At 34.8% G+C, this 26,209-nt stretch overlaps 1 protein-coding gene across 15 annotated transcripts in view; it reads left to right on the top strand.

The window, feature by feature from the left end:
- Positions 1–26,209, top strand: part of TBC1D5 (TBC1 domain family member 5) — a 546,098-nt gene that overhangs the window by 184,798 nt on the left and 335,091 nt on the right. For all 15 annotated transcript variants that reach the window (XM_082684967.1, XM_082684972.1, XM_082684966.1 and 12 more), the window contains one exon: positions 20,369–20,500. In XM_082684967.1, the coding sequence (XP_082541093.1) occupies positions 20,404–20,500 (97 nt within the window). In that variant the 5' untranslated portion in view covers positions 20,369–20,403. The remainder of the gene's footprint in view (positions 1–20,368; positions 20,501–26,209) is intronic.

The raw sequence follows: 26,209 nt of genomic DNA, 5'->3' as shown, positions 1-26,209 counted from the left end.
CAGAAGACTTGTTAGAGCTGACTAAACTTGCATTCTGTTGTAATTCACATCCATAGCTGAGAGGGCTGATAACCACTAAAGGCCTGTGGACATACCAGACAACTCACAAAATCTATTCTATACTGATTGTATTAATAAATTTATCTGATGCTGTCTTACCACTAGCAGTTTCTAACTGTAACAGTTTTGAGGAAGGTCCATATTTTTAATCAGTGAAAAAAGAGACTTAGATTTTGCTTTGGCTTTGTGCCTCACAAAGCAGAGATTGTGTGAGTTGGGCCAATGTTTTCTTTTCCCAGCTCATTCACATGTTCATCATCCCCTACCATTGTCTCTTATTAGGACTTGATATACAGACACTGGGCTAGGAGCTCATGACCTTCAGTAGTCAGTAGCTGTCATTTACCCAGAAACAACTGAAGACATTGAATTCATACAAAATAAAATCAAATTACATTTAGTGTTATATTTTCTTACATGGCTCTCTAATTTGATTGGTTGATTTTGATTGATTGTAGGTATTTCATTTCTCCAAAAATACTGGAAGCGTCCCGAGGACATCTAGCGTCTGTCTAGATGCCCTTTTGTGTGACTTGGTTTTCTATCCTTTGCTATACTTTTTCTATACTGCTCCTTTTTGCTTTATCTTCCTCCTTCTAGTGTACCATAGTCTTGATATTACTTCTAGTACTGATCTTTTATTCTTAACTTTCTGAGGAAAGCCTCTTTTCTGAAGAAGGTCTTGAGTGGATGACCCAGGTGGTCAAGTGTTTTTCCTCACTTGAGACATGTAATGTGGTCTCTATCATACCATCTCACACTCCCATGCCCAACCCCTCCCATGCTTTTCCATGTCATTCAAAGTATAAACCAGAGTCTTTTCATGGCCTAAAAGGATATAAAGAGCCTGTCCCCTGCTGCCCCCACCTCCATTTCTCTCCATTCACACCCCCTTTTTCTTTGTCCCTCCAAAACTCCTACCTATTTCCCATTTTAGGGTTTCTGCAATTCCTGTTCCCAGCAAGCTCTGCCCCCAGGTGATCTGGTGGCTTGTTCCCTCACTTTATTCAAATGCCACTACCTTTTCAGGGCCTCTCAAGACTACACGTTGACAAATAAGCTCCCAGTTCTCAAATAAGCTCTCCATCATGGCCCACCATTCTCTGTCCCCTTATCCTCTTTACATTTCTTCATAATATATACCACTACTTGACATGTAAATTTTGTTTTTTTTTACGCTTAGTTTATTGTTTGCCTTCCCCTAGAATGTAAATTTTCTGAAGACAGAGACTTGGACTGTCTTGATCACTTCTAAATGACTGGTTGCTAGCAAACGGGAGGATTCAACACATATTTTCTAAGTTGAATGTATGTTACACTTGTGCAGTCCCTGCTTTCTCCAATTTCTGCTTCCTTCTTTCCTTTCTCAATAAACAAATTGAGAAAATATTATGTGAAATCTAATTGCAGTGTATAAGGTAGAGGACAAATCTTAGGGGATATTTGAAGGTTTTGTGTTTTTGAACTATAAGTACCCTTCTGTCTTTGCTCTCATTCTAATAACCTAATTGTGTAAACTTCACCATCACAGCAGTGTGATGGTGATAGTAATAAAAATAATAGCTAGTATTGTTGAGTGCTTACTATGTATGTGCCCAGTATTTTTATGAGTTCTTAGGTTTGTTTGTTTAATCTTCACAAAACCTGTGAAATAGATATTTCTCATTTTACTTTGAGGAAACTGAGAGACAAAGTTTATCCAGCTTACCTAAGGTCAGAGAGTTAATAAAGGCGTTTCCTCAATTTGAGCCTAGAAAATGTGACTCTATCACTGGTGTCAACAAAAGTAGATTATGGAAATTTCCTTTTGCAGGAATAGTAAAGCACGGTAGTTGAAAGAAGTGTGATGCTAGTGCATTATCCGAGAGGGTGCTTTTCTTTCTTCGGCTGTTCTTGCCTTTTGAATCCCTTGGAAGACAGAAAACCTGTTTTGTTCACTTTTTCCTTATTAGAAGTAGAAATACGGGATTGAATTTTATATGATCTAGTTTCTGAATTTGCTCATTTAACTGGCAGAATGAAATGGAGTTAGGGAACATATCGGAGAGAAAGGAGCCAATGAGGTAACTTTGGGAAGTGATTAGTGGGATCGGGTCTGATAGTTACTTGGTCAATAATATTTACTGTTATTTGCCAGATCATGAGAATAGAAGAGTGGTTGTTTTTTTTTTTTTTTAGAGTTGCACCATTTTTTTTTATTCTTATTTTTTTTATATAATTTTTTATTTTTTATAAACATATATTTTTATCCCCAAGGGTACAGGTCTGTGAATCATCAGGTTTACACACTTCACAGCTCTCACCAAAGCACATACCCTCCCCAATGTCCATAATCCCACCCCCTTCTCCCAAACCCCCTCCCCCCAGCAACCCTAAGTTTGTTTTGAGAGATTAAGAGTCACTTATGGTTTGTCTCCCTCCCAATCCCATCTTGTTTCATTGATTCTTCTTTTACCCACTTAAGCCACCATGTTGCATCACCACTTCCTCATATCAGGGAGATCATATGATAGTTGTCTTTCTCCGCTTGACTTATTTCGCTAAGCATGATACGCTCTAGTTCCATCCATGTTGTCACAAATGGCAAGATTTCATTTCTTTTGATGGCTGCATAGTATTCCATTGTGTATATATACCACATCTTCTTGATCCATTCATCTGTTGATGGACATCTAGGTTCTTGCCATAGTTTGGCTATTGTGGACATTGCTGCTATAAACATTCAGGTACACGTGCCCCTTTGGATCACTACGTTTGTATCTTTAGGGTAAATACCCAGTAGTGCAATTGCTGGGTCATAGGGCAGTTCTATTTTCAACATTTTGAGGAACCTCCATGCTGTTTTCCAGAGAGGTTGCACCAGCTTGCATTCCCACCAACAGTGTAGTAGGGTTCCCCTTTCTCCGCATCCTCGCCAGCATCTGTCATTTCCTGACTTGTTGATTTTAGCCATTCTGACTGGTGTGAGGTGATATCTCATTGTGGTTTTGATTTGTATTTCCCTGATGCCGAGTGATATGGAACACTTTTTCATGTGTCTGTTGGCCATCTGGATGTCTTCTTTGCAGAAATGTCTGTTCATGTCCTCTGCCCATTTCTTGATTGGATTATTTGTTCTTTGGGTGTTGAGTTTGCTAAGTTCTTTATAGATTCTGGACACTAGTCCTTTATCTGATATGTCGTTTGCAAATATCTTCTCCCATTCTGTCAGTTGTCTTTTGATTTTGTTAACGGTTTCCTTTGCTGTGCAAAAGCTTTTGATCTTGATGAAATCCCAATAGTTCATTTTTGCCCTTGCTTCCCTTGCCTTTGGCATTGTTCCTAGGAAGATGTTGCTGCGGCTAAGGTCGAAGAGGTTGCTGCCTGTGTTCTCCTCAAGGATTTTGATGGATTCCTTTCGCACATTGAGGTCCTTCATCCATTTTGAGTCTATTTATTGTGTGGTGTAAGGAAATGGTCCAATTTCATTTTTCTGCATGTGGCTGTCCAATTTTCCCAGCACCTTTTATTGAAGAGGCTGTCTTTTTTCCATTGGACATTCTTTCCTGCTTTGTCGAAGATTAGTTGACCATAGAGTTGAGGGTCTATTTCTGGGCTCTCTATTCTGTTCCACTGATCTATGTGTCTGTTTTTGTGCCAGTACCATGCTGTCTTGATGATGACAGCTTTGTAATAGAGCTTGAAGTCCGGAATTGTGATGCCACCAACTTTGGCTTTCTTTTTCAATATCCCTTTGGCTATTTGAGGTCTTTTCTGGTTCCATATAAATTTTAGCATTATTTGTTCCATTTCTTTGAAAAAGATGGATGGCACTTTCATAGGAATAGCATTAAATGTGTAGATTGCTTTAGGTAGCATAGACATTTTCACAATATTTATTCTTCCAGTCCAGGAGCATGGAACATTTTTCCATTTCTTTGTGTCTTCCTCAATTTCTTTCATGAGTACTTTATAGTTTTCTGAGTGTAGATTCTGTGCCTCTTTGGTTAGGTTTATTCCTAGGTATCGTATGGTTTTGGGTGCAATTGTAAATAGGATGGACTCCTTAATTTCCCTTTCTTCTGTCTTGCTGTTGGTGTAGAGAAATGCAACTGATTTCTGTGCATTGATTTTATATCCTGACACTTTACTGAATTCCTGTATAAGTTTTAGCAGTTTTGGAGTGGAGTCTTTTGGGTATTCCACATATAGTATCATATCATCTGCGAAGAGTGATAATTTGACTTCTTCTTTGCCGATTTGGATGCCTTTAATTTCCTTTTGTTGTCTGATTGCTGAGGCTAGGACCTCTAGTACTATGTTGAATAGCAGTGGTAATAATGGACATCCTGCCGTGTTCCTGACCTTAGCGGAAAAGCTTTCAGTTTTTCTCCATTGAGAATGATATTTGCGGTGGGTTTTTTATAGATGGCTTTGATGATATTGAGGTATGTGCCCTCTATCCCTACACTTTGAAGAGTTTTGATCAGGAAGCGATGCTGTACTTTGTCAAATGCTTTTTCAGCATCTATTGAGAGTATCATATGGTTCTTGTTCTTTCTTTTATTGATGTGTTGTATCACATTGACTGATTTGCGGATGTTGAACCAACCTTGCAGCCCTGGAATAAATCCCACTTGGTCGTGGTGAATAATCTTTTTAATGTACTGTTGAATCCTATTGGCTAGTATTTTGTTGAGTATTTTCGCATCTGTGTTCATCAAGGATATAGCTCTCTTTTTTGATGGGGTCCTTGTCTGGTTTTGGGCTCAAGGTGATGCTGGCCTCATAAAATGAGTCTGAAAGTTTTCCTTCCATTTCTATCTTTGGGAACAGTTTCAGGAGAATAGGAATTAGTTCTTCTTTAAATGTTTGGTAGAATTCCCCTGGGAAGCCGTCTGGCCCTGGGCTTTTGTTTGTTTGGAGATTTTTAATGACTGTTTCAATCTCCTTACTGGTTATGGGTCTGTTCAGGCTTTCTATTTCTTCCTGGTTCAGTTGTGGTAGTTTACATGTTTCTAGGAATGCATCCATTTCTTCCAGATTGTCAAATTTATTGCCGTAGAGTTGCTCATAGTATGTTCTTATAATAGTTTGTATTTCTTTGGTGTTAGTTGTGATCTCTCCTCTTTCATTCATGATTTTATTTATTTGGGTCCTTTCTCTTTTGTTTTTGATAAGTCGGGCCAGGGGTTTATCAATTTTATTAATTCTTTCAAAGAACCAGCTCCTAGTTTTGTTGATTTGTTCTGTTGTTTTTTTTGGTTTCTGTTTCATTGATTTCTACTCTGATCTTTATGATTTCTCTTCTCCTGCTGGGCTTAGGGTTTCTTTCTTGTTCTTTCTCCAGCTCCTTTAGGTGCAGGGTTAGGTTGTGTACCTGAGACCTTTCTTGTTTCTTGAGAAAGGCTTGTACCGCTATATATTTTCCTCTCAGGACTGCCTTTGTTGTGTCCCACAGATTTTGAACCGTTGTATTTTCATTATCATTTGTTTCCATGATTTTTTTCAATTCTTCTTTAATTTCCCGGTTGACCCATTCATTCTTTAGAAGGATGCTGTTTAGTCTCCATGTATTTGGGTTCTTTTCAAACTTCCTCTTGTGGTAGAGTTCTAGCTTCAGAGCATTGTGGTCTGAAAATATGCAGGGAATGATCCCAATCTTTTGATACTGGTTGAGTCCTGATTTAGGACCGAGGATGTGATCTATTCTGGAGAATGTTCCATGTGCACTAGAGAAGAATGTGTATTCTGTTGCTTTGGGATGAAATGTTCTGAATATATCTGTGATGTCCATCTGGTCCAGTGTGTCATTTAAGGCCTTTATTTCCTTGCTGATCTTTTGCTTGGATGATCTGTCCATTTCAATGAGGGGAGTGTTAAAGTCCCCTACTATTATTGTATTATTGTTGATGTGTTTCTTTGATTTTGTTATTAATTGGTTTATATAGTTTGCTGCTTCCACGTTGGGGGCATAGATATTTAAAATTGTTAGATCTTCTTGTTGGAAAGACCCTTTGAGTATGATATAGTGTCCTTCCTCATCTCTTATTATAGTCTTTGGCTTAAAATCTAATTGATCTGATATAAGGATTGCCACTCCTGCTTTCTTCTGATGTCCATTAGCATGGTAAATTCTTTTCCACCCCCTCACTTTAAATCTGGAGGTGTCTTCAGGCTTAAAATGAGTTTCTTGGAGGCAACATATAGATGGGTTTTGTTTTTTTATCCATTCTGATACCCTGTGTCTTTTTGACAGGGGCATTTAGCCCATTAACATTCAGGGTAACTATTGAGAGATATGAATTTAGGGTCATTGTATTGCCTGTAAGGTGACTGTTACTGTATATGGTCTCTGTTACTTTCTGATCTACCACTTGTAGGCTCTCTCTTTGCTTAGAGGACCCCTTTCAAGATTTCCTGTAGAGCTGGTTTGGTGTTTGCAAATTCTTTCAGTTGTTGTTTGTCCTGGAAGCTTTTAATCTCTCCTTCTATTTTCAATGATAGCCTAGCTGGATATAGTATTCTGGGCTGCATGTTTTTCTCATTTAGTGCTCTGAAAATATCATGCCAGCTCTTTCTGGCCTGCCAGGTCTCTGTGGATAAGTCAGCTGCCAATCTAATACTTTTACCATTGTATGTTACAGACTTCTTTTCCCGGGCTGCTTTCAGGGTTTTCTCTTTGTCACTGAGACTTGTAAATTTTACTATTAGGTGACGGGGTGTGGGCCTATTCTTATTGATTTTGAGGGGCGTTCTCTGAACCTCCTGTATTTTGATGCTCGTTCCCTTTGCCATATTGGGGAAATTCTCCCCAATAATTCTCTGTAGTATACCTTCTGCTCCCCTCTCTCTTTTTTCTTCTTCTGGAATCCCAATTATTCTAATGTTGTTTCATCTTATGGTGTCACTTATCTCTCGAATTCTCCCCTCGTGGTCCAGGAGCTGTTTGTCCCTCTTTTGCTCAGCTTCTTTATTCTCTGTCATTTGGTCTTCTATATCACTAATTCTTTCTTCTGCCTCATTTATCCTAGGAGTGAGAGCCTCCATTTTTTATTGCACCTCATTAATAGCTTTTTTGATTTCAACTTGGTTAGATTTTAGTTCTTTTATTTCTCCAGAATTTGCTTTTATATCTCCCGAGAGGGTTTCTCTAATATCTTCCATGCCTTTTTCGAGCCCGGCTAGAACCTTGAGAATTGTCATTCTGAACTCTAGATCTGACATATTACCAATGTCTGTATTGATTAGGTCCCTACCCTTCGGTACTGCCTCTTGTTCTTTTTTTTGTGGTGAATTTTTCCTTCTTGTCATTTTGTCCAGATAAGAGTATATGAAGGGGCAAGTAAAATACTAAAAGGGTGGCAACAACCCCAGGAAAATATGCTTTAACCAAATTAGAAGAGATCCCAAATTTTGAGGGGGGAGAAAGGGGATAAAAAGAGGTTCAAAAAGGAAGAAAGAAAAAAAAAAAGAAAAAAGGAAAAAAAAAGTAAAGAATTTAAAAAAAAAAAGAAAACACCTTTCAGAAAGTGGTTGTTTTTCTGTTTCCAGAATTGCTGTTCTTCTTATCTTCGATCTGCCGATGGATTTTCAGGTGTTTGCAATCTTTAGATAAGCTATCTAGCTGATCTCCGGCTAGCTGACGTAGTCTCAGCCTGCTACTTCTCCGCCATCTTGACTCCCGGTTGTTTTGTTTTGTTTTGTTTTAAAGACGTATTTTAGAGAGAGAGGAATAGACATGGTAGGTTTTCTTGACCGAGACTAGTTGCTCGAATAAATAGAGATGGGAGAACATTGGGTATCTTTAAAGAATGAAAGGGTCTGAAGGAAATGATTAGAAAGATAGATGTGGTTAGATCATGAAAGGTTTTGAGAACCTGTAGATGTATTCATATGTAAGTAGGCATTATGGAATCATGATTATCCCTTGATGTCTCAGAGGTAGAACTCTTCTAATACATCTCCTTTGCTATGGGAATCTGTCCTGCATTTCATGGTATATATAGTTTTCTATATTCTGCCTCCTGTCAGATTCTGTGTTAAGATAGCAAGGATGTTGTCTTTCCTCGTTCTTTATTCCCTGGAGTTCCTTTCTTAGAACTAATATACATAGTGGGAAGCCAGTAGGGATGTCTTAAAATGAATTTTTAAAGAGGTCGACATTCATTTTCCAGCCATTTAGTTGTGCCATTGGGCTGAGATCCTTAACCTGCTAGTTACAATAGCCACATATATAATATAGGGATGATAATGATGCCTTTCTGATAAGATGCTGAGGAAATTGAATGGGATAATAGCATAAAGCACAGTGTCTGGCTGGCATTTACTAAGCATTCAGTAAAATATTAGTAATTATCAGTACTGCCCACCTCTGAGCAAAGAGAATGCATAGAACAAATTATCATAATCATTCTTTATTTCTGTTTTCTTCAGGAACATAACCTATTGTTCATTGTACTATATTTACAAAGGAAAATTTGGTTTTCTTTAAATCATTCTTTTCTGAATGCATGCTGCAACATTATTTGCCATATGGGGACCATTTAAAGTATACATGTATGATCATTTAATTTACACTATACTTCAGATTTTTAATTCTATATTAAAATTACTGTGTTATCCATGATTTATTTTTTTAAATCCTATAAATTATTAAGCAAAAGACCACATACTTGAAAATTGGGCAAAAGACATGAACAGGCAGCACTTAGAAAAGGAGACCCAAATGGCTAGTAAGTAGATATGAATGTTTAACGTTATGGGTCAACTTGAATGGGTCACAGAGGGTTCCTAGATATTTGGTCAGACATTATAGTAGATGGTTTTGTCAGGGTGTTTTGGATGAAATTAATATTTAAATGGGCAGAAGTAGATTGGCCCTCTTAATGTGGGTGGGCCTCATCTAATCGGTTGAATGCCTGAATAGAACAAAAGGCTGACCTTACCCCTAGCCAAAAGAATTCGACAGCAGACTGACTTGGACTTAATCTACAGCCTCTCCTTCTGATGGCCTTCAGGCCATATCATTGGCTTCTCCTATCTGATGGCCTTTGAAATAGAGCATTGGCTCTTCCTGGATCTCCAGCCTGCCTTCCCATTAACTTTGCAGATTGAATTTGCCAGGTCTGTAATTATGCGAACCAGTTCCTTATAAAAAACAAAACAAAACTCTGTCTTTCTCTTTCTGCTACTTTTTCTTTTTATTCTTCTCTCTTACTGCTACTTTTTCTTCTATCGGTTTGTTTCTTTGGAGAATTCTGAATAATAGAACAGATGAAAGGATTTTTAATCAAGAAATAGTCAGGGAGGGGCACCTGGGTGACTCAGTTGTTAAGCAACTGCCTTTGGCTCAGGTCATGATCCCAGAGTCCTGGGATCGAGCCCCACATTGGGCTCCCTACTCAGCAGGAAGCCAGCTTCTCCCTCTCCCACTCCCCCTGCTTATATTCCCTCTCTTGCTGTCTCTCTCTCTCTCTGTCAAATAAATAAATAAAATCTTAAAAAAAATTAGTAGTCAGGGAGATGCTAATTAAAACCACAATGAGATACCACTTTATACCACTCAGATTGCGGGGCGGGGGGAAAGAGGCTCATGATACTAAGAGGTAGCAGGGATGTAGAGAAATAGAAACTGTTCCATACCAACACATAAAGTGGTATATGGTACTTTGGGTAGTAGTTTGGCAATATTTTGTTGAAGATAGGCAAACAATTTGATCTAGCAATTTTACTTCTAGGTTAAAATTACTAAATTCATCAAAATAAGATTGCATTAGATGTTAAGGTATGATATCTTAAAATTTAGTTTTGTGTTAATATGATTCTCTTGAAAATTCTTTCATGGTCCGCTTTTATATTTGGTTGCTTATTTAACTATAGATACACATATGTGGCTTGCCTATGGACTCACAACTACTGTTTTGCACAGACATCCACAGGATACTCAAATAATTTTTGAAATGAGATGGCTTAAAGAAGTGTATCAAGAATTTCAGTCACTATGTCAATTCTGGTAGTAACTGAAAAATACAGATTACTTTTCATATATTTTGGGTGTTAACACTCTTCTGTCAGTAAATAGAATGATTTTGTAGAGAATAATCCTGGTGTTCCAGGAGAGTGTGTACATATAAAAATAATTCATATCATACTAGGAGGCAAAATACTAGTTTCTCAAATATGACAAAGAGAAAAGGCCATACCAATGTATTTGTATAATTATGTAAGTTTACTGCTTTCACCACTTTTAGTCACTTATCATACTTAAATAACAAGTGGACTTTTAAAAATACTTAGTAAAAACTAGAGTTTCATACTACTTGGACAAAGTCTTCCTACAATACTAAAAATAACTAGCTATCTTAATCTTTTACTTGATTTTTCTAGGATTTAAAATCCTAGATATTTAAAATATTACGTATTTATGGTTTTTAAAGTTAAAAGTTTTTTTTTTTTGGCTAAGGAAGATTTTGTAAAAATGTACTTAAGTGAAAGTGATTATATTTGGACTTTGGGGGAAATTCTTACTGGTTTCAAAAGCCTCTTTAGGAAAAAATTATTTTATGATAGTGTCACTTGAAGTGCTTGATCCTGTTTGGTTCCATTAGAAATTAAGATAAAATTTCCAGGCCCTAAACAGTTTTCAGAGCTTTACATCTCTATTTATTTAACTGAATATATAAATAGCACCTTGTGTTGTTGTTGTTGTTGTTTTTAAAGATTGTATTTATTTATTTGACAGAGATCACAAGTAGGCAGAGAGGCAGGCAGAGAGAGAGGAAACAGGCTCCCTGCCGAGCTGAGAGCCTGATGAGGGACTAGATCCCAGGACCCTGAGATCATGACCTAAGTTAAAGGCAGAGGCTTAACCCACTGAGCCATCCAGGTGCCCCTAAATAGCACCTTGTGATTCCAAGTGACTGTGTCATTGTTTTGTAAATGGGTAAAGGGTAGCATGAAGTTTGTAATCTAGCTTTAAAGTGTTTGCTGAGGTTTAGGCATACATTATCAAAATTTTAGAAATCATGCAATGTTTTCATTTATATCAGTGTGGTGAGAAGTCTTTATATCTAATTTAATGTACTAATCTTTTAAACACTTATTGTGATATTCACTGAAATTTTGGAGTGAGCGTGCTACTTTCTTCTTGCTAAAGTATATACACAGGAAGAAGTATGTATCACTTTTGTAGTAAAAGTCTCTGGCAGTTGGAATAGGGTTTGTGTAGTCTTTCTGTTGTCCCTGTGTACATCCACATTACTATTTGTATTCTTACTGTTTTGTTAATTGCACTTTTTCATCAACCCTTTCAGGTCTTCACTTGTACATGGCATTTACGGAGTTTTTCTGGTTTTTCAGTATGCATTGATGGCTTGAAAAATTCTTCAGTAGTAGCCATAGAATCCTTATGCTTTGTGTCATCAGTATATCATGTGAACAGTGTATCATCTTCTGTTTTTTATACCTAATCCTTTTTTCTTTATCTTTGATTTTAGTAGTGCTTGAAACTTACTCTCTTGTAAGTGAAATGTAGAGAGTTATGGTCTCATAAGGCCCATAATATTTACCCTTTTAAGCTATACATATATATATCTTTTTTTTTTTTTAACATGGACATCTAAGTGGTTTTGGTGTTAGAAAACATACAGAGAAAAGTTATCCGTACACAAGTCTCTTAGGTAAAGATGGGACTATTACAGTCAATGTGGCTAGCAAAGACTCAGAGAATCTCTCAAGTCCTATCACTTTCCAGTGAAGCTCAAATTTATTATTTTACAGTAAGTTACTATTTTAAGTGACTGTCATTTTCTGTTATCAATTATAGAAAAATCTATATATATGTCTTCAAGTTGGAGAGTTGCAGCTTTTCTTGTCTCTATAAATAATGATGATCTTCTATTATAACCGAAACATTTTTACATTCATACTGAGGCTTCTTGTTTCTTATGCCCAAGTATATAGAAGCTTCTACTTACCATGAGCAAATAAGCTAGTCATTTTTGAAGTTACTAATCAATTAAATTGGAGTTTTTCATATGGAGTATAAAATGTCTTCACATTATGCATTATTTTTTTTTTAATTTAAGGTCACACTCAGAGCTTACCATACCCCAGATCTTTATGCAGTATCATGAATATTTATTAACATTTTATTTACAATATGAGAGTGAATCCGTTACATATTTAAGTAAGAGTGGTCTCAACAAGTTAACAAAGTTCAGTTTTCTTTGTTTTTTTTTTTTTTGTTTTCTGTTTTGTAAATGCATCTGTGTTCCTTAGTGGTAAAGATAATCTCACTGTAAGAATAGTCATGTACTCTATCTCCATTCAGCAAGGTCCCCAGCAGTACTTAGATTTTTGTTGGGTTGTTTCATTTTCTGCATTTGGTAGGTGATGATTTCCATTAAGAAGTTGGTTTGTTCATTTCTACATTATTATATTTCTTTGCAGTTACTTAGGGAAATTAAAAGACAAGTTGCTGCGGGGCCAGGTTATTTGAATGGTGTATATCTTGGTCTTTCCCGTCAGTGGTTACTAATTAGTGATAACTAGATAGAAGCTCTAGAAAAACAGCTCTCTCCTGCTTTTGGGTTAGTTTTTTTGGGATCTTACTCTTGGAGTTTCATCTCATTTAATCCTGGGACTTCTGTAATGAGAATACCACATGTTTTCCCATAGATGCTCATTCTCATTTATCTACTGATAGGCTTGTTAGATAAAGTACAGGATGCACAATCAAATTTGAATTTCAGATAAATTATGGATAATTTTGTAGTATATGTTACAGATACTACTTCTATTGTTTTTTTGAAATTCAAATTTAACTGGGCATCCATAGTTTTACTTTATTTCAATTAATCATTTCAGCTAATTAGCTAATGCTAAGTCTGGCCACTTATTTCCTGGGCTCTTTCCTCACTAAACTTTTAGCTCCTTGGGTGCAGAGGAGTGGATGTACCTTAATTTATCTGTACATAATTTTCCTATCTTGTGGTAGTCTTGTGATTTTTACCAATGAAAGAATAAAATCTCTAATCAGCCATATTGTTTCTTTATCTGAGTATTTATAAAGCAACTGTGTTTGACTAAGTTTGCCCTTTTATGTGAGTTAAGTTCATTGAAAATAATCATGTTTCAATGAAGAGTGCAGATCTCAGTATTAATTTAAAATAAAATCATCTCCCTTTTTCTTCCCTTCTCTTCGTCATCTCTTTTCCCCTCTTTCCAGCTCTTACTATAATTAGCTAGCATTAACAGCAAATGTTTACTTTAGTTAAATTATTCAGAACATTTATTTTACTTGTCAGAGGTTAGATCAGGTTGTTGTTTGAACTGGTAATTAAATGCAGCCTAATATGCTCTCGTATTTATATGCAATATAAGCCTGCTTCCTCATCATTCTGTATAATTTTGATGTTCAAGGCTGACATTTCAAAAAGATTTTCTCTTTTCAAATATTGCTCATTCTTCTTGAACTCCTAATTGTTATAGTTACCTTGATTTTATGAAAACCTGACTGAATAGTTTAAAGGCTAGAGGTGTTCTCTATATAAAATAGGGACAGTAACAATTGGAAGTGTTTTGGTATGGCTGTATAACAACAAAAGGTTTGGTCACTAGGCTAAGCTACTTTCCCAGTCTTTGCATCTTGAGCATCTGTTCTAGAGAACTCTGAAACCAAATGAGGATACACTATGGAGAGCTTTTTGTTAGACCACTTTAACTTTTTATAATGCTCAATTTTCTCTCCTTTTATATAGTCACAACTGCTAGTTTCTATTATTGTATAGCATTTAAATATTTGAAAGGCCAAATATATTCTTATTTTGTAAAATAAAATATTTAAGCCCACCTGTGAACATTTCATATATTTGCTTATTTCTGATTATATATATTGTTTATGAATCTAGTTTATTTCTGTAGTAGATTGTTTCCTCTAAACATCTTGTTCTGATAGCCTGGAAACTATAAGAAATAAGTCTTCATTGTTCTTAGAATGGTAGACCCTTATGTATTCCTATACCTGTTTAATTGGCAACACTTAGATGGTACAATTGTGTGGTTGGGAAAAGTGAATTAGGTTTTCAAGATTTTACCAATGAGTGATATTTAATACTGAATGACATGTATTAAGACAAATGCTTTTATATATAATTTATTTGGCATTGCAAATGCATTTATCTTATGAGAAACAGACCCCCTGTTGTCAGATGAAGTATTCTGGAAAGGTTTGGAGTAAATAAATAATAAAACTACTTTGGTACACAATCTAACCAATATTAAATATTAAGACTTTCAGATGATTGATTTTAATACTTAATTAACTTATTTAAAGTCCAAAGTAACCCTCTTGCATTAAAGATTGGCCAGATATAAAAATAGAACTTTATTCTGTCTCTTTCTTTGTTTTCCTTCTTCTCTTTTTCTTTCGTTTTTTCTTCTTTCCTCCTTTCCTACCTCCTTCTCTTCTTATGGGGACTTTAGAACATCATTATTCCCAAACATCAAATTTACCTCTAGCTGCCAACATTTTTGAATAGAAGAGGTTTTTTTTTTTTTTTTTTTAATAGGAAATTCTATGGATAATGTTCAGTTACTCTCTCTCTTAATTATGAAAATATAGCTTCTATCAAAGTTTGTTGCTTTTATAGCCAAGATGTCATGTTTTAGGTTATATACCCATCATGGTAAATGCATACTATCTGAGACAGATACTTACTCATGCTCTATCCTCTCCCCCTTTCATAACCATGCTCTGGAAAGAGTTCATTTAAGCTCTTTGATACGTTTTTCTTATAGGAGATATCTTTATGTAAAGTAATATTACTCTGTCATTTCAGTGTTTGACTTTTAAGTTTACCATCAGTCAAGAATTTAAATGAATGAAGTATGCTTATATGAGCTTTTCTGAATATGGATGTCCTAGAAGACACAATTCAGAATGCTAATTCTCTGCCTATGTATTAGAAGTTGTGAAAGAATGCACATTGAAATACATAGAACTTCAGATTCAGAGGGAATAAATTATTTTTCCAGAGGCTTTGTTGATGTGATACCATTTTAAAAGGGAAAAAAATGTATTTTATCTGTATGATGCCTAAGAATTTGAGATCTTGCACTTGAGACTGCTTGTATTGCTTCACTTGACAAAGAAAATAATATTGTTTTGATATTTTATCAAATATACTTTAAAACTGTCATCTAAGCTTTAGTGCTGAACTATTACCCTCTCATTAAATATTAACTGTTTTCACAAGACTTCCCTTCTTTCAGGCAGATCACCTTTATCCTAAGATTTAATATTGCAAGAACCAGATTTGTAAAGCCAATATAATTGTCCTTAAGATTAGTCTTGGATTTTATTTATTTATTTTAAGAACCTTTTTTTTTTTTTTTTAAATTTTATTTATTTATCAGAGAGAGAGAGGGGAAGAGAGAGAGCACAGGCAGACAGAATGGCAGGCAGAGACAGAGGGAGAAGCAGGCTCCCTGCCGAGCAAGGAGCCCAATGTGGGACTTGATCCCAGGACGCTGGGATCATGACCCGAGCCGAAGGCAGCTGCTTAACCAACTGAGCCACCCAGGCGTCCCTAGTCTTGGATTTTAAATGGCAGGTTCAGCCTAAAGTGTCAATTCCTGTGACCAGGATAGCAGTAAAACCATATTGCACAACCAGTTTTGAGTTTTGTGAATTTTGAGTTTATGTGAAGCAGGAAATTTAACTGTTATTTATAGTAATGTAGCAAAGAAGGGATATCTCCTTTTTCAAGTCTTGGAAGGTATATTGCTGTGTGTTCTAAATTAGAAAAAATAAGATTGCCTTCGGTTTTAAAAATTCTCAGGGTTTTGTAAGGGAAATTCTTGAGATAGATTGACATTATTTAAGAAAACTGAAATCCATCAGTTATGAATTTTAGTAGTCATTTACTCTAGATATTTTTGGTCATTATATATTTTTCCATCTGCCTTTTGTATAGAGAAGATTAAGGCCTACCAAATATAGAAGTCTGGGTTTGTAATACAAATATAAGATGTAATGAATGATCTGTTGTGCTTTTCAAAATGTTTATGCCATTTTGACCTTAAATAGTGATTATCTTAAAATTTTCAAGTTAAAAAACATTCCCTTAATTCTTTATTTAAATTTTTATCAAATATTTTCCTATGGTCTGTATTTATAGGTAAAAGATTATTCATAATAGTGATTAAAATGAATATAGACACATTTGTTTAAAAAATCTTTGATATTCTTCTTTGTAGTAGTCAAATATTTCTACTGTTGGCATAGTCACAAAACAAATTGGAAAGTTTTTAAGAAAATTAGTTCACATTGAAACACAACACTATATTGTGGTTTTATAAGGTAATCACAATAGCAGTAGCCAAACTGCACTTAAATGTTTTTTATCCTAGAAAGCTAAAATAGCCTTTGTTTTTATAACCAAACAATAAAAAACAAAGCAGCACTTGCTTACTAGGTTGCTTTTGAACAAGATTATTTTTTAAATCCATAGTTAAAAGTAAGAGCATCATGCAAACCTTTTCTTCAACAGGTTTCTTGAAAATAACTCATTATTACTGTTCAGTTTGCCTTATTTGAATATAAAAGAATTTTAGTGATTCAGTTTCAATCTATAGGCATAATAAGTCAGAATATCATGGATGCCTAATTGTACAGAATAATTGTAGACTGGTATATTTGGTAAATTTTATATGTTGGTTTTAGATTATAGCCATAGGCATTGGTTTCTAAAGAATTATTATTAGAGCTGAAAATAGTGAGTGACTTTCTTTTTTTTTTTTTTTTAAAGATTTTTATTTATTTGTCAGAGAGAGAGAGGGAGCGAGAGTGAGCACAGGCAGACAGAGTGGCAGGCAGAGACAGAGGGAGAAGCAGGCTCCCTGCCGAGCAAGGAGCCCAATGTGGGACTTGATCCCAGGACGCTGGGATCATGACCCGAGCCGAAGGCAGCTGCTTAACCAACTGAGCCACCCAGGCGTCCCAGTGAGTGACTTTCTTGAACCTAACTTTCTCTAAGGAGTCAAAAGACCTTAGGTATCTTTGAAAATCTTGAATGAATATATGAACATCATCATGTTCTAGACTATCTTATTTTAGCTAGAAAGGTGTTTGTTTTTTAATGTTCTTTTTAAACATATACTTTGGTATCAGTTTGGTAATTACTTATTTATCTCTCATAAAGTTCAAAGTATATAAAATTCCCTTATTTGTGTATTTTTGATATGTGAAGTCTGTAACAGTGGAAGTGTACTATAAAAATTAAAAAATTAAGGTAGTGATATGAAAACATGTCTAGGATATTAAAGACATTTTATGGAAATCTGGCAGTTAACTTAGAATGCATTTTCAAACATTGTATTTTCAAAAGTATAACAAAATGTATGAGAATATGAATTTTAACATTAAAGTAGTTGTCCATAGGCAAAATACAATGTTGACATGTGTTTATTCTATTCCACGGTTTTTTTTTTTTTAATTCCAATTATTTGCCCATACTTTAAAGAGATTTCACATAAAATAATGGTTTTCTAGCTTGTCTTGAGTAAGCTAAAGCAGAGTCAAGGGTGTTTTCAGTCATTCACAGACCCCAACCTCTTGTACCGCTTTGTTTTATACCCTGTCTGTTTGTCTCATTGACTTACTGAGAGCCAGATATAGTGCTGGAGTAAAGAATGTGAACTCGAGGGGTACCTGGGTGGCTCAGCTGGTTAAGCAACTGCTTTTGGCTCAAGTCTTGATTCCTGAGTCCTGGGATCGAGTCCCGCATCAGGTTCTGAGCTCCGTGGGGAGTCTGTTTCTCCCTCTGGCCTCCTCTCTTATGCTCTCTCACTCTCTCAAATAAATAAATAAAATCTTAAAAAAAAAAAAAAAACAATGTGAGCTCTAGAGCTAGACAAGATAGGTTCAAATTCTGACTTCAACATTTACTACTGGTGTGACTGTAGACAAATGAGTTAATCTCTTTGTACCTCAGTTTTCTCTTTGGTAAAATGAAAACAATGAGGCAGGTATGTCAGTAGGACTGTTGGGAGGATGAAATGATGAATATACATGAAGCATTTACAGTGGTTTTGACTTATATTCATTTCTCAGTCGATGTTCATTTTGATTAATAGTGCTTTTTGCTTGGCCCTGTTAAGAATTTGAGTTTGGTAGTCCTTACTACTCCACAGCAGAGGACTTTATTTCTTAATCTGCTTTAATCTTGCTTAATCAGCAAAATTGATCAGATTCTGCTTTCTAATATATATAATTGATCATTTACTTTTTGCTGCCCTCTACAAGATTATATTCCCTAGAATTCTTCAGTATTTTAAGTGCTAAATGTTCGCACACATAAGAAGCACATAATGGATGGCTGTCTAGATTTATGGCTTAAGGACTTGATTTATGGCTTTAGAAATTCTCCCTGTAGGTTGGCAATGAGAGTTTTCCGCTTTCTGTAATACTAGTTTTGCCTACCCTTTTGCTTTTGTTTTAGCCACAGCCTGAAATGGAAAGGATTTTTTACCATCTGACTGAGAGTTGCAGAGTTCTGGTAAAACTCAGAAAATGTACAGGAGTATTTTATGAAGTGAGAGTTTTAGGGAGAAACTAAGCAGCATAGAGGAGTATGCTGTGTTGGGAAGAAGCTGGTCAAGGATTTGTATATTCATGGGCTTCTCTGGAAACTTTTCTCTGTAAATATCCTGTATGTTATAAAATTATATACTTATTTTGGTTGGGCTTGCTTTTCCAACTTCTTATTCCTCATTTACTCTTTCTATATCATGTCTCTCCCTTCTCTTAAAACTTGAAATTTCATGTGTTACATTAGTTTGGATGAAAATTAGTGAGACCAGTTTTGGTTTTTTTTTTTTTTTTTTTTTTTTTTTTTTTTTTAAGATTCTGATTTGGGAAGATTATATATACCTTATAGACAGAAAATTTATGAGTAGTATAGCTTGAAAGTTCTATAGTAATTAATTAAAAACATCTTTGTTTAAATGGAATCATTTATAGAAATCAGACCCTAGGAGGAAAGCTTTCAAAATGCATAAAAAAGTATGTGGTTATTCATATAATCTTGCCTTTGTAAGCATTAATAATACTAGAAGTAGAAGCCGTAAAGGAGATATAGATATATTTGGGTGCACAGAAATGAAAAAGTTACTTATGTCACAAAAATACCATGTTATTTGAAGACAGACACACTCTGAGAAAAGTATTTGTATCACATGACAAAGGTTTAATATTCTTAGTATTTAAAGCATGCTTACAAATTATGAAGACAATCATAATAATAAATTCCATCCACAAAAGATAATAAATAAATGTCAGAGAAAACATATGCATCTTCAGAATCTCACTAGTTATCAAGCAAATGCAATATAAAATTTGACTATCACACTGGTCGATAAAATGAATTACCCATTCTGATTGTTAATGAGAGTCCAGGGGACTGAATCGTTCTATGTACAGATCTTTCTAGAGCATAATTTGCTAAACTTATCAAAGAGTCTTATTTTTTTAAATACTTATTTTGGTCCAGCAGTGACATAAAAATTTATGTTAAAAAAATAATCATAGATTGGCATAGAGATATCACTAAAACATAGTCATTGTGAAACTGTGTATAGTGCTGAATAACTGAAAGCATTCTGTTTACTAGTAAGGAATTGGTTATATAAATTGTTACAGCTATTTAATGGAATACTAGGGGGTCCATTTGCAGTGATAAGATAGTCTTTTTTTATGGGATGGAAGATACCTACCATAACTTACATAATCAGAATACTTAGTATGTTAGATCACTTTTAAAAATACATATTTTAAATGCTGTAACAAAACCAGGAAAGATAGTGTAATAACATGAAATGTTAACAGGGCTACTGTTTTTAGCTAACACAATTATAAATGATTTTAGTTTGCTATATTTTCTGTATTTTGAAATTTTCTGTTGTAAATGGGTATTGTTTTGGCATTGAAACAAAACGATGTTACATATGGGACAGTAATTTAACTTACAATTCAACTTTTTATGCAGAAGTTTATTGAAAATACATGTGATTGAACATTGAGGTAAAGGTTACCAGTGAAGTTCAAATTCAGGGAAAATTTGCTGAAATGGAAATTTTGTGCCACTTTTTGCTTCTTTGCATATGCCTGCCAATGTGTTGTAACAGTCCCTGAAGCCTGTGGAAAACTTGTTAATGTCTGTAATGCTTGTTTAATCATTTCAATCTTGTACTTATTCCTAGTCATAGCAAAAGGAAAAAATATAATTTCTCTCTCTCCCTTTCTCTCTCTCTTTAAATATCCCAGGTAGTCACTTTTGGCCACATTGTCCAGTTCTCAAAATGTATCATTCCTTATCTGAAACTAGACACCCTCTGCAGCCAGAAGAACAAGAAGTGGGCATCGATCCCTTGTCGAATTACTCAAACAAGACTGGAGGTGAGTTTTGTATCAGATACATTCTGTGGTTACTGGAAAACATAGCAGAGTCTCTAGTTAGCTCTGCCTGCCTTCTCTATGTAATTCCTTACATGAAGCTGAACAGGGCATCTTGAAGCACACTTCCCTGAATAGGTAGAGAGCACTCTGACACTAATGAATACCACAAAACGTCAACTTCCAATTATAGACAGAAGCATTAGCCAAATGTTTAATGCACTGTCATTCTTTTAAAAAAAGTTATGAACTTAAAGTTAGTTCGGCATAGGGATTTTGAAATACAAATGGCCTTTGTCAAGCATCTTTTAAAGAAGTCTGAGCTTCTGGTGTTCATTTTTTAGCGATTTTTTGCCTTTAAAAGTAAGTTGATGTTATTCTGGTATAATAGACTTGCCTCATTCTCTCTTCTCTCTCTCTCTCTTTTAAACGAATTGAAATTTGTGTCTTACTTTTAAAGATCTATTCACTGAAATTGTTGAAAGAGTAAAAGAGACTGTTAGGAGGTAAACTGCATTCAGCACATGCCTTATAAAAATTTATCAAATGTGTATGTTTCAGAGCTCTATTTTGTTTTCTCCATATTGGTAATAATAGAGTGTCTTGAAAAAGGAAGCGGTCAGTTTGTGCAAATTCTTAAAGCCTTATCTTTATTTTTAGTTGATTCATTGACTTAGGTTGCTACTTGTAATTTTTTGCTCATAAAATATATACATCAGGATTATGAGGTCTGTTTTAAAAAATCACAGTTCGTGATTCACATATATTTTGTTTACTTCAAATACAAATTTTTTTTCTATATTGGTATAAAGGTCTACTATTGCGTTTTGGAAATTTAAAAAAAATGATTGATTCGTTAAACTGATTATTTCTTTAGTGCACAAAGCTTGACTTTATGGAGTGTGTTTATGGTTTCTGTGCATCTTTACTCCCTTTTACATCATACAAATGCCATTGTTGTTTTCAATGAAAATAGTATAATTTGGGGGCACCTGGGTGGCTCAGTCAGTTAAGTGTCTGCTTTTGGCTTAAGTCATGATCTTAGGGTCCTAGAGTTGAGCCCTGTCTCCAGCTCCCTGCTCAGTGGGGAGCCTGCTTCTCCCTCTGCTGGCCACTCCCCCAGCTTCTGTGTTCTCTTGGGTATGCACGCCTGCATGCTTTCTCTCAAATAAATAAAAATTTTTATAATAGTATAATTTGCCCTACAACTTATTTTTGTGATTTTACTTTTTATTTGTGTGTTTATTGAGGAGGTCTCAAAAAGACTGTTCAAGGTTTTGATAATATAAGAAATGTTAATGTGTCTCATTTTAGCTTCAGCATCTTAAAAATCTCGGCAGTAAGAATACTACATCTCCTGGTGATTTTTTAAAAAAAATGTAATATCTATAAGAAGCACTAATAAAAAAGTCAAATTATTTCACAAGCTCTTCTGTAAGTCCCTATTTTAAAAGTAAATACATTTTTGTTAGAAGTATATAAAATAATTTCACCAAAATTTTCTGATTTATGTGCTTAGTTTAGAATACAGGTTTGTTTTTTTCTTTTTGTTTTTGTTGTTGTTTTTAAGTGCATATTTTTCTCTGGTATCGTTCATTAAATACTGAGGTTCTATTTTTTTATTTTAACTGGTTAAAAACATTTTAAATTAATTTTATCCTTTACTGTTTGCAGGAATGAGTAGTTACCTTTACTGAAAAGGCTTTTCGTTTATATCCTAGCCTAACATTTCTATGACATACAAAGTTATTAGGACTGAATTGATGTTTAAAAGTGCCATTAATTCATTTACCCCAAATGTTCATTAACAATGTAAATGTATGCTGATGTTCTATGAGACAAGGAAGTGACTAATGACTCTTCCAACTAACAACACTTAAAATGAATAGAAACTTTAGATAGCTAATCTTGAAGTAATCAAGACCCTCATTCAGCTTGGCATCTCTGTATGCTCTAAAACAGCTGTCAACTGTTAAAAATATATACAAAACACACATTTGCACACGCACATGCAGAAAGAATGATATGTAAATATCTAGTTCTTGAAAGCCATGAAGGTTACTAACCATAGTGGGTTTTGTGCATTGTATATGTAAATATTTTATATGAAGCCTCTATTTCATCTTCATAGATTTCCTTTTAGCAGAAAAACGTGTTGCATTTTAAAAGGGTTGTCATATTTATTTGAGGAATCATCACCTTTCTAGTGTTTGTTTATTTTAATATATGCATTTCATGGGGTTCTCCACATATTGGAAGCCTTTTACACATTTTTTCCCACCAAGGAATTTATGGCAAATAGATGACTCATTTTGTAAGTAGTCAAACACTGGACTTAATCAGTGGTTTCCCTTTGTAGAAGTTAAGTTTTTTAGTTTTGTTATTCGTGTTATAGTTCACATTAATAAATAGTTCTTCAATTTCTCAAAACTGAATTTTAACATTTATAAACAATTGAGTCAAATGATTCTGAGTATTCTGGAAAGCATTAGCAAAAATAGCCACATCACAGGAATTATAAGGGAAAACTGCTTCTTACTGGTTTATTTGCATGAATGGTGTTGGAAGGTCGGTGAGAACAGAGAAAAGAAACTGAATATATATGTGCAGAATTTCCCATGTGAATCAAACTTTTAACTGCTTGAATTCCTTTTTTAAATGGAGAATAGCATAGAAATCATGACATATTTCTTTGTGCCCTATTTGCTCATATACATAGTTTACTACTTTAAATTCCAAGGTTTTTGATCAAAGGGTATTAATTAGAAATTGGTAGGTTACCTGTGATTCAGTTGAAACCATAAAAAAAAAAAAAACCCAAAATGTTTGTTCAACTATTTATGATTATTCATTGTAGGAAAAGAACATTTTCCTCTATTAAGTCTTTTTTGAGAATAGCACTTTGTTACATATTGCCAGAGTTTTTTAGCTTCAATTTTATATGCCTTCTTACAGCTTTTTTAGTGTTCAGATAATTACTTAATGTAATGCTTTTTATATAATATCTGTTTCAAAGCTTTCTGTCTGTCTTCAGGGATAAAATATTTAGTAACCTATTTTAAAAAAATCCAAGACATTCAGAATATCCTGCCTGCTCCATTTTTGACTCTTGTAATTTTGTTTTTGTCCTTAATCTTCCTTTCTTTCTGTTGTAATATCATAGAGTTTTAGGACTAGAAGGGAGTGCCTGGCTTTATTGGTGAATAAATTGGTATTAATTAAAATAGTTCACCGAAGTTGATGTAGTAGAATGATGCTCCTATTATGATCTTTGATATTGTTTTCCATATAGCAGAGTTGGGTTTAGATTTGAGTAAAAGATGAATTTGTTTTGGAAAGATATCTGACAAAAGTATAGGATGCTGTCTAAGTCATCTTACTTTTAAGGAAGGAAAAAGAAAATCTTTCTCTCCTGGCTTAAAACTTTTCAGTGGTTTTCCATTGCACTAATAATAAAATCCAGACTCTTGACCATGATGTCCACCACTGTCTTGCTTGACTGGCCATGGTCAGATGTGCTAATAAGCCAGTTCTAAACTGTCGACCTTCCACATGCCATTGTTCTCTGACATTATTCTAGATTACTTCACAGCAGTCATCCTTAAGTGTAATTCTGCATTTAATTTGTTTCATTGTTTGTTTGTCTCTTTGTCTAAGTATAAGTATTATGTGTGTGTCTATTTGTGTGTCTCTTTGCCCATGGACACCGCTGAATTAATAACTAACAGATGATTGAATTATGTTTTACCAGTCTGAATTCCTTCACTTAACATTAATGAGTAATTCCTTCATCTTTTTTCCATCTACCTTTTTTCCTTTCTGTCCTAAGTTGTAATGTATGAAGTCTGTTTTAGCCTCTGATTGTTTTAGTACTTTAATTTTTATTCTTTCAGGGCTTCCAAAGTTAATACAATCTCCTCTCCTCTTTTGGTCTCATTGACCTGTCCCTTCTTTGAAATCCCTCTTAAAATTCACTTTTTCCATGTTTTCTTTCATTATGACCCAAATCAGAATTTCCATAAGAACCAACAGGAAAGAATTTTCTGGCAAATAAAGGTCAAACTATGATATCCTTACTATCCCATAGCAAAAATTACTTAGCAAGGGAAAGCTAAGGAAATAAATGATTACTTCTATAAGATATTCGTGGCCATAATATGGGAGAATAGGTTAAGAATGGCTATATTTAAAATACATGTTTCATATATGTAATTCCTAGTGTAAAATCTACAAAGATACTGTTCTTAATTTTTTTTTATTTCTATAACTTACTAATGAAATTTATAGAAATACTGTTTATTGTGCATATGAACATTGTGCAATCAATAACCTATAGGGGTATAGGCTCTTTTTAAGTTTGTAGCACTTCTAAAATTTCTCATCACTCATAAATATTTGAGTGCCTTCTATGTACCAGGCATTGTTTTGGGTGCTGGAAATAAAATATTGAAAAATATAAACATAATTCTGAATACCAGTTATAATGGTTAATGGCCAGAATTTGGGGGACCAGGAAAAGTAAATGGCCAGTTAAGATGAAGAATGATAAGTACTTTCCTAAAGTAATTAAGAGTATGCTCAGGTAGTATGTTGTTGAGAAATTTAACTTAAATTTGTGGTAGTGGTATATTAAGGAAGGTGGATATCAATTTAAGCCACAATCGGAAGGATGAGTAGCTGTTAGCCAGTGATTGAGTAAAAAGTATGTGTGCTGTGCCCTCTTCAGTGTGGTTGGAGGCTAGCATTCAAAGGAGCTATGGCCGCAAATGAGACTACAGACCAGGGCCATGAAGCCACTTGATACTAAGAAGAGTAAGTAGTCTAGTGAAGGAATCATACTGCCAGAATTACATTTTTGAAAGATTATTATGGCTACAGTTAAGAAGCCATTGCAGTATTCTTGGATAGAAATCATAGTGGCATATACTAGGAAAGTACAGAGGTAAAAATGGAGAGAAGTGGAAACATTTGAGAGATATTTAGTAGATAGAGTTGACAGCACTTAATATTTGGATATAATGAAGTGATAAGGGTGAGAAGTGTGAAGTGACATTCAGTTTTCCAAGTTGACCAAAAATGCCTGTTTTGAGATAAGGGGCGTTGTGAGGAGTGTTATTGTGGTGCCGGTGGAACAGGGGGTGGCAGAGAATATTGTAAGTTCAGTTTCATATGTGAGCTAGAAATGCCTTATGACTTTCAAATGAGGATGTCCTAAAGATTTTGATGTATGGGTCTAAAACCTAGTGTACAGGTTGTTGCTGGAGATAAAGATTTGTCATGGTTGCAAAAACAATGTGAATGAGATCACTTAGTAACAGCACCTCGTGTGAGAAGAGATCCTAGAAGCAGTCTTAAGGAAGGCCAATTTAAAGATCTTGCAGCCGGGATGCCTGTGTGGCTCAGTCAGAAGCATCTGCCTTCAGCTTAGGTCATGATCCAAGGGTTCTGGGATGGAGTCCTGCATCCGGCTCCTTGCTCAGCAGAAAGCCTGCTTCTCCCTCTACCTGCTGCTCCCCTTGCGCTCTCTCTCTCTCTCTGACAAATAAATGAAATCTTAAAAAAAAAAAAAAAAAAAAAAAAAAGACCTTGTAGCAGAGAAGGATACTATAAAGGAGACAGAGTATCTAGAGAAATAGAAGGAAAACTAGGAGTGTGGAGTCAAGCCAAGGTATTAAGGTGAAAACAAAAGTGCCCAAGGTTAGCTAAAGGTTT

This window comes from Mustela nivalis (genome assembly GCF_964662115.1).
Source record: "Mustela nivalis genome assembly, chromosome: 1".
Taxonomy (NCBI): Eukaryota; Metazoa; Chordata; class Mammalia; order Carnivora; family Mustelidae; genus Mustela; species Mustela nivalis.
Note: the sequence above shows the minus strand (reverse complement) of the source record. Positions and strands in the feature narration are given on the sequence as shown.